At 35.6% G+C, this 8525-nt stretch overlaps 2 protein-coding genes across 6 annotated transcripts; one reads left to right on the forward strand and one right to left on the reverse strand.

Annotated features, from left to right (window-relative positions):
- Window positions 1-279: 279 nt before the first annotated feature.
- On the forward strand, window positions 280-3973 carry LOC129723546 (N-acetylgalactosamine kinase). 5 transcript variants are annotated; one of them, XM_055677829.1, is made up of 8 exons: window positions 280-350; window positions 601-734; window positions 1742-1909; window positions 1972-2167; window positions 2232-2497; window positions 2550-2806; window positions 3324-3516; window positions 3574-3973. In XM_055677829.1, exons 2-8 carry the CDS (start codon window positions 601-603, stop codon window positions 3779-3781), a joined length of 1422 nt encoding a protein of 473 aa, XP_055533804.1. In that variant the 5' UTR covers window positions 280-350; the 3' UTR covers window positions 3782-3973. The 5 variants fall into 5 exon arrangements, with proteins under 5 accessions (XP_055533804.1, XP_055533802.1, XP_055533801.1 ...); XM_055677827.1 differs by having other exon boundaries at window positions 284-511; XM_055677826.1 differs by having other exon boundaries at window positions 284-734; window positions 3574-3972.
- LOC129723545 (RNA polymerase II-associated protein 3) lies at window positions 3965-7625 on the reverse strand. The gene is made up of 6 exons (XM_055677825.1): window positions 7365-7625; window positions 5214-6200; window positions 4767-5156; window positions 4564-4710; window positions 4315-4507; window positions 3965-4251 (listed from the first exon to the last, which is right to left on the reverse strand). Exons 1-6 carry the CDS (start codon window positions 7497-7499, stop codon window positions 4166-4168), a joined length of 1938 nt encoding a protein of 645 aa, XP_055533800.1. The 5' UTR covers window positions 7500-7625; the 3' UTR covers window positions 3965-4165.
- Between the last annotated feature and the right edge of the window lie 900 nt (window positions 7626-8525).

Genomic DNA, 8525 nt, shown 5'->3' on the forward strand with positions numbered 1-8525 from the left:
TTCAACTATCAATAAAATTGTGAGCAAGATTTTAATTACTTGTCGTACTTCGCATAGGAAACATTTCCCAAATGAAGTAATTCAAGCGTGTACAATAGGGTAAATTGCAAAGCATGTCTTTTGAAAATCCACAAGCCATACGCATCGAAAGTTGATAATCAGAAAGCACCATGCATAACTTTTACAAATGTTCGAGCTTTGGAAAACTAACATCGCGTGGTTCGTTTCCCCTATTTTCCAATTCCAAGCTCAAACTTTACTCATCTATTACATTCGTCAGCAGTTAGCCCATCAATGAAACCAGTTGATAAAGCGTTAGGTCGCTGCGCACTTCTGTCGCTATCAGTTTGGTAGTGTACAATCACGAAGTTTTTTTGTTATTAAATATATCTGCTCCAGAAAGTGTTTGTGTGATGATAACATTTGAACAACTTAACAGACTGTACGAATTAGATTGCGTTCAGTTATCTCGCAGAGACCGGCAGTGTAGACAAGCTTGTTAATAAGTCTAGTAAAAAAGTTCTCTTGCTGAGTAAATATCTTCATCGACGCTTTTGTTTACGTTTTCGTTTCTCTTTTCTGTTTGAAATCCACGTCAAGATGAGCGTTGGTGATGACACCTATGTGAATGTGCTCGAAACACCCACTGACTGCGATAGGGTGTCTCAGCTGAAAGCATATTTTGTGAATGAATTTAATCGACATCCACAGTTTATTGTGCGTTGTAGTGGAAGGTGAGAAAATAATTCATAAATTATTTGAACAAAATAAACAGCGAACAAAAGAATCGAAAAAAAAAATGGTATGCAGACATTGAAAAATCTTTTCACGCGGAGATTAGGCGTTGTACACAAATTAGGTATCGTATGAGGGGTGAGATGAGGGTACTGGAGAAAAATACGCAATTAAATAATAAAATTAAAGAAAAAAAACTGTAGATTATTTTTGGCAAAACAAAATTACCCATGCGTTTTAAATGCTTTTAACAATCTATTATGCTACTTGTATTTTTGAAAAATCATGTAAGTTCTAAAAAATACATATATTTATTTTCTTTTTTTTTTGTCAATTTAAATTTCGCCAAAAAGTCCGACGCGTGTGGGGACTTTTAAAGAAATGGTAAACCTGAATATATCTCACGGCGCTTGGTGAGTGAGATGCAGTTTGAAAGTTTCAGTCCTAAAAGCATGGTCGGAAGAATGAATTATCGCATAACGATTTCAACACAGGTTTTAAGTTATACCTGAAACTGGAAGAAAAAATAGATTGTAGCTTTTTAACCATTCCTGTGAATTTTGGTTACCCTATCAAAGATAGAAGTTCGTCAAAAGGACGCAGAGTAATTGCTCGCTGGGTTACTCACTTCTACGTATGCGTACAGGAAAACTTCATTTTAGTCCCTGAAGACTACACACTTCCGGGCTGGCTGAGAACACCACAATTAACAGGAACGCTCTTTTTTTCAGTTGAGCTATTTCAATTTAGATGAGTTATTCGCCCAAGCTTCCGTAGTACGGCCCATATTTCTAATTTTAATCGTTTGACTGTTTTACAAGCCCTTTTAAGAGATGTGGAATAGCGTTGTGCGAATTCCGAATTATTCATATCCTACTTGAGGATTTTTAATTACAGGTACGAGATTGAATAACTGAACCTTTGGCCAGCGATTTCAAAAAGATAGATATGTTTAAGTTGTAAGATGATTTATAAATATTCAACTGAATTTTGAAATTTCTTGCAGAGTGAATATAATTGGTGAACATGTGGATTATTGTGGTTACCCGGTGTTACCGATGGCCGTAGAACAAACAATTCTCGTTGCAGTTGCTCCATCCGAAGATAATTTAATCCATCTGAAGAACATCGATTCAAAGTACAAACCTTTCAAGTGCAATGTAAACACATTTACGTAGGTCAAGAAATATTTATTTTGAGATATGACTAAAATTATTGCTACCCTCCTCTTCTTAGAATCGACCCATGTGGGGGTCCCGAGTGGTACAAATATTTTTTATGTGGAATTAAGGGAATTCTAGAATACAAAAGACCCTCCAATGCGAAAGGAATGTTAATCGTACTATCTGGAAACATCCCTCCGGCATCCGGTTTATCAAGCTCCAGTGCAATCGTTAGTGCCTCTGTACTGTGTTCAGCTTATCTTCATAATGTAACTTATTCTGCTATTTCCAAAAGATAAGTGATATCAATAGCGTTTACCATCTGAAATATAGGTACCATTAGAGAAACAAACTTTAGCAACAATATCCGCTGACTGTGAGCGTTACATTGGGACACAGGGTGGCGGAATGGATCAAGCAATTGCCTACCTGGCTAGAAAAGGTTGTGCGCAGTTCATAGAATGGAACCCTTTAAGAGCAACTTCAGTTAATCTTCCAAAAAATGCGGTTTTCGTTATCGCCAATAGTCTAACAGAAGCTAACAAAGCTGCTACTTCTGACTTCAATCAACGGGTTGTTGAATGCAAATTGGCCTGTCGGTACGTAAAACATGTAAATTTAAGAAATCAGCATGTAAAAAATATTTTGAAGATTTCTAGCTAAACAAATGCAGCTCGAATGGCGCCAGATTAGTCGCTTCGCCGATCTTCAACAAGCTCTCAGTTATTCGCTGGAAGAAATGGAAACTCTAGTAAAGAACTACTTGACACAAATAGCTTACAGTAAGGCAGACCTGCTGGAAATATTTGAAATCGAGCACGATGATTTTGTAGAAAACTTACTGACCGCTAATACGAAGACTGCTCAGATTTTCAAACTAAAACAAAGAGCGCTACATGTATTGCAAGGTAACAACGCGAAAAACAATATTTTTTTAATTGTTCCATATTCAGCATAAATCTTTAATTTATTAAAAATTTCATTCAAATCTGCAGAGTTCCAAAATCTTATTAGTTTTTAAACATTAGATAAGTGCTGTTTTTTCCATAGTCTTCAATCCGGTCACTTCCACTGTATTATTTTTAATCCTTCTATTATATTCCAAACGTCACGAAATAGACCTGACTGAAATTGAAGGTACAGTGATGCTCAGAATAGTTTTAGTAATAACTGTAATATTGGTTTTCTCATTTCATTTTGTTTCAACTGACAAAAATATTCTCCAATCATTTTGACACCTTTGAGTTTTCTCGGTTTACAGCAAAAAGAAATGAAATTGTCCAGATAATTTGATAAACGCACTTAATGAAACAAAATTCTCACCCCTAAAAAAATTCATTAGATAACGGTTCTGTGGTCAAAACTATCGCCTATTACTGCCATTTATCCCATCCAAGGCCAATGAACATATTGCTTAATTTCCAGAGTCGATGCGCGTCCACATGTTTATCGAGGTTGCTCAGCAGCAATCAGAAGGAGCGATTCAAGCAATGAAGCGACTAATGAGAGAGTCCCACGAAAGTCTGAAAACGTTGTATGAATGTTCTCACCCCAATTTAGATAAACTAGTTCAACTGTCCGACGCTTTAGGCATTGGTGCAAGACTTACAGGAGCAGGGTAATGAACAAATACGTTTGTATAAATCACTCACTAGTAATTAATGTGCTTTTTTAGCTGGGGAGGCTGTATAGTAGCATTATGCGATGGAACTGACGAAAGCTTGCATTATATAAAATGTTTGAGTCAGAGGTACTACGCTAATCTTCCTCAGGCGAAAGGTAGGAACTTGGAGGAGCTCGTTTTTGCAACGAGCCCACAAAAAGGAGCCGAAATATATATTTTGGAAGGTAGAAACAATGTAATAGAACAAATTAGTCTTTAGAACTACAATCCTACTAGTTACCAATATTATGACCAACAAGCAACCACTAATTTAATAAAACCATCTATATCTAACTGTGTATTTTATACGTTGCAATTTTCCTACTTTGTGCCAGAGCTTAATAGCTGTCGTATTATTTACTTCTAAGCTTTCAAATTGTTTTCTACAAACCAAATAAAGAAATAGAAACCAAATTAACTGCTTTAATTTTCATATTTCCGATTCACATTTATGATACATTTGTATTCACAGAATCTCACAGTCAATTGTTATTCATGAAACTACGTAAAAACACATGTGAAGTTCTTTCTTCTATTCTCGTTTCTTCTTTCTCCTATTCTCTTCTCTTCTATTCAGTCGACAGAATTTTTAATCGCACCAGCTTCAAAATTGGAATCGTTTTTTAATTTCTCGTATAGAATCGTTATTTCCCTGCATGGATTCCGTTAATTTTAGCAAGTTGGACAAACCTGGTAATATAGGAATAAATTGAAAATTATGATAAAAACTAGATCTGAAATCACAAAACTTACAATTCTTGTCTTTGTCATTCAACAGTAGCATGAGTATCTCGATCTGAGAATTTATCGCAATCTTCGAAAGAATTTTGAGAGGACAATGATTCTGTTTTTTACTGTATTGATCAAGTAACAGTAGTATCTCGGAGAGCATAGGAGGCGATAAATTCACTCCGAGCAATTTGTCAAGTGGGCCATTCTCGACAACCTAAAGAAGTGATAATTCATCAAAACACGAACGATAGTATAAATGCTTATCCTTACCTTCAAGAACTGAAATTTGTCTAGTGGATTTTGCAAATTAATCCAGGTTTGATAAAACTCGACTGTGGTAGAAGGAATGGCGGCCCACTGAAAACTCACTTCGGATTTCTGAATATTCTCATTACCTGTTGATTCTGGTTGCAATTGCTACAAAAATATCACTGCTGCTTGTGAAATACGGGAAAATAATTTAAATAACTTACATTTTCCTGGTTAATCATGTCCTTTTCATGTTTAGTCTGTGAGAAATTAGCGTCACCAATAAGCTCACATTCCTCAATACCAACTGAAGAATCGCGGTGATCAACCGGCGAGTTCTGGTTGCATAATATATCTTTTGGAGGACTAGATGGAGTAACTGGTGGTGAAAAACAATTTTTCAACTTTGGCATAGATTTCAGGAAATCTTGGTGTTGCGTGTTAGTATCCTGTTTTATATCATCTACCCTTTCTCCAGTGTTGTTATTAAACATTTTATCGATAACAGCGTCCGGAATGGTTTCATAATCGGAAGCCACGACGTAGTTTGAAGGAACAGTTTTAGTATCACTGGATGAGTTGTCCTCAGAGATGTGAATTCGCTTGAGCGGATACTAAAAACAATGAAAATAAAATAAAAATACAGGAACGTTCATTCATTACAAAAATACCTTTGATCGAAGATGAGGAGGCTTGTTAATGAAACTAATCAAAGCGGCATTCTTACTCAGTTCACTCCATTTGATAAGGTTCGGTTCCTTTTCACGTTCCAACAAACGTTGTAAACGCTCCAGATCTTTTTTGGCGGTCAGCCTCTGCTTTTCATCTTTTACTAACTCAAGAAACTTCTTGCAGTCAATTATTGCCTTAAAATATTCTCTTTTTTGTTCACGCACTCGCATTCGTTGATAATAAGGACGAAAGTAACCCTCATCTAGTTCAATCGCTTTATCGCAGTCTTCGAGACAGTTTTCATAATTCTTCAGATGAAAGTAACACAGGCTACGATTGTGATAGTAGATTGGATCACCCTCGAATACATGAATTGCTTTTGAAAAATACTCGCAAGCTTTAGCATAGTTTTTGTTGGCAAGTTCAGTATTTCCCTGTAGTTTGAACTTGTCTGCTTCTTGTTTCAATCTCGTCATTAATCTTTCTTTGTCCTTTTCAATTTTCGACAGCTCTTCCGCATTGTTGGCCAGTTTCAATAATTGTTGACAACTCTGATAGGCCAACAAGTTTTTGCCCAAATGCTCGAAAGCCTTCATTCGTCGGTAGTGTGCTGCTACGTGTTTGCTATCTAATGATATAGCAGTATTACAATCGGTTATAGTATCCTCATACCGTTCCAAATTGAAATAACAGAGAGCTCGATTAACGAAATAAGTAGGATTTATACTATTTATTTCGATTGCTCTGGTAAACATATCAATGGCCGTTTGACCATATCTTTGTTTATACATGTTCAAATCCTCTCCTTCCTTGGTGCGTTTACAAAACTCTATTCCTTTTTGGTTAAACAATTCCGCATCTTGCAGATTTTCAACCTCACTAGATGAATCGTTATTAAAAAAATGCTTCTTCTCTGTTACATTTTGATCCTCGACGAATTTTTGCATTTTACTAGTATAACTTCTAATTGGTGGAATAGCACGTCGCTGAAAAAAAAAGAGAAGAGTTGAGAATTTACTCTTCTTGTAGGTGAACGCTTCAGACTGTATTGCACCCTGTATAATTTTTAATTTAAAAAATAACTAAAATAACTAACTTCCTAAAACGAAAAATCAATTGTTACCGGCAATCATAACAACAAAACAAATTTTGAATATTTCTATTACCGCGTCAATGACTCCAAATGTGCTTAAAATCAATCTATTAGTAGTAGTAGCTTTTTCATTGTGGGGTTTTAAACCAGTGGCTGGTTCGCCCCGAAGAAAAATTCGTCAACACTGGAGTTCCCGGCTGTTAATACTGGTCCATAATTTCGCCCCATCGATTTTTCGGTATTGCTAGTTGCTTTTTTCCGCGACCACTGAGTACCTAGCTCGGCATACACGCCCTAAGTTGGAGCCAAAGACTCCAATTTGAACGAAATGATTACTGCTCCCATTTTCCTCATGAGCATAAAGAACATCCAAGTAGAAATTACTACTCGCTAAAGGTATTGGAATACTACAGGATATAATAACGTTGATGATCGCAAATAAATTCCAGCATAAAACTGGCTTCATGATAGTTATGTACTAATGCGCCATGTCAAATTTGATTAAAATATAAAATCATCTACTTTCGATGCGGTCGTATTTTTTTTTAAGTGGTTGTGTCAAATCACAAGATCATTGATATTTATTAACAAAAAAGAATGATTAGGTATATATATAATAGTCTATTTTATTTTTTTCACATAACCCACCGTACCTATAAGTTATTACATCTTCAACAAACAAGTTAATAATAGAGATTCACATTAGACTAAACTCTCAGGACTAAACTATAAACTTTTGTACACTAAGGTCGCGTTTTACGCGAATTCCGGAATTTACGCGTTTTTTTACGCGGATTCCGGAATTTACGCGGTTTTTTTACGCGGATTCCAGAATTTACGCGGTTTTTTTTTGCGCGGATTTCGGTTTCCCTCCACTCGGAATGCAGAATTAACGCTGTTTTTTTTTGCGCGGATTCCGAAATTTATACGGTTTTTTTTACGCGGCACGTATTCCCCGTGTAAAAAGCGACTTTATTGTATATTAAGACATAATTTTAAAACTTTTGCCGATTGTACTATTCGTCGACTATTCTGGAATACGTCTTCGATAACTAACCTCATCCCTCTGTTGTTGATGCTTGGCAGTCTCTTTCTTCATTTCCTTTTCCCAGTCGGATAACTCTTTCAACGACTGCTGCAACTGTTCGCATTTAGCCTTTACTTCCAGCTGGGTCTTTACTGCTTTGGACATCCTTAATCACTTGTGGGAGACGAATCTTCACTTCAGGAAATTTTTCATATGACCAGTGATGGAAAAAGTAAAGATAAGCAAAGTTGATGTTGACTAAGCTAAATAACAAGCAAAAAATACATCGATATTGGAAAAAGGCGATACCAGTATCGATACATACACTGTAAATAAATGGCACGATTACTTCAAGTATTTTTGCACTTGATTCAATTCGTCACGTGGCACTGCAAATTGAAGTGATTTTGTGTTGATTTCACAATGATTAACATTTTCCAACGAAATGATCTTGCGTTGAAAACTGTTCAATGGAAATCACCATCATATTATAATGAATATCTCTTGTATTTGCACCACTGTTTAAATCAATTGAATTACAGCTGCAATATCAATTGACAAACGTCAAAACCATGAGGCGAAACAAAAATAGTGACGGTGACGAAAGGCGTAAGCAGCACATTGTCCCCAGAGATTAACAATTTGTTTGAAAGTAAGTTTTGTTGAATCTTTGATATTAAAATAACAATAATACAACTCTTTACTTTACAGCTCCTGAAATCGGTTGCACCGACATGATGAAAGAAATCATTTTGTAATTGAAAATCTGAGATTTAAAAAAAATGAAAAAATCTAAAATAAATAACAATTAAAAGATCAAAAGATTTATTGTGATTAGCTGATAATATCCAAATGATCGACATTCCTTATCTCAAACATAGGCATTTCAAAAGAGATGATCATAACAACAGAAAGTCAAGTGATTCGCTGTTGATTTTATCGTTCTTTGCATTAAAATATTCCAAAAGATTTTCTTTTTACTTCGAAATGTTAGGCAAGTAGTGCGAATTCAACAGCAAATCACTTCACTTCGACGTGGAATTTTTTTATAGTGTAAGGCAAAAAACATTTATTATTAGGGCATCGTCAGCGGTGGTCTATTTTTGGAACAATTTTGTACTTGATTTACACCAGTAAAACCTGAACAGAACTATCACACCAAAAATTCTCTTTATGGTTCAGCAAAGTACA

This window comes from Wyeomyia smithii, chromosome 2 (genome assembly GCF_029784165.1).
Source record: "Wyeomyia smithii strain HCP4-BCI-WySm-NY-G18 chromosome 2, ASM2978416v1, whole genome shotgun sequence".
Classification (NCBI taxonomy): domain Eukaryota; kingdom Metazoa; phylum Arthropoda; class Insecta; order Diptera; family Culicidae; genus Wyeomyia; species Wyeomyia smithii.

What these genes read in the sequence shown, in the direction of transcription:
- LOC129723546 (XM_055677829.1), top strand. Translation starts at nt 601, where the DNA reads ATGAGCGTTGGTGATGACACCTATGTGAATGTGCTCGAAACACCCACT. An exon ending in ATTGTGCGTTGTAGTGGAAG is followed by an intron (nt 735 to 1,741) that starts GTGAGAAAATAA and finishes AATTTCTTGCAG; the next exon opens with AGTGAATATAATTGGTGAAC. An exon ending in GTTCAGCTTATCTTCATAAT is followed by an intron (nt 2,168 to 2,231) that starts GTAACTTATTCT and finishes TCTGAAATATAG; the next exon opens with GTACCATTAGAGAAACAAAC.
- LOC129723545 (XM_055677825.1), bottom strand. Translation starts at nt 7,499, where the DNA reads ATGTCCAAAGCAGTAAAGACCCAGCTGGAAGTAAAGGCTAAATGCGAA. An exon ending in CTCCTCATCTTCGATCAAAG is followed by an intron (nt 5,157 to 5,213) that starts GTATTTTTGTAA and finishes CATTGTTTTTAG; the next exon opens with TATCCGCTCAAGCGAATTCA. An exon ending in ACATGATTAACCAGGAAAAT is followed by an intron (nt 4,711 to 4,766) that starts GTAAGTTATTTA and finishes ATATTTTTGTAG; the next exon opens with CAATTGCAACCAGAATCAAC.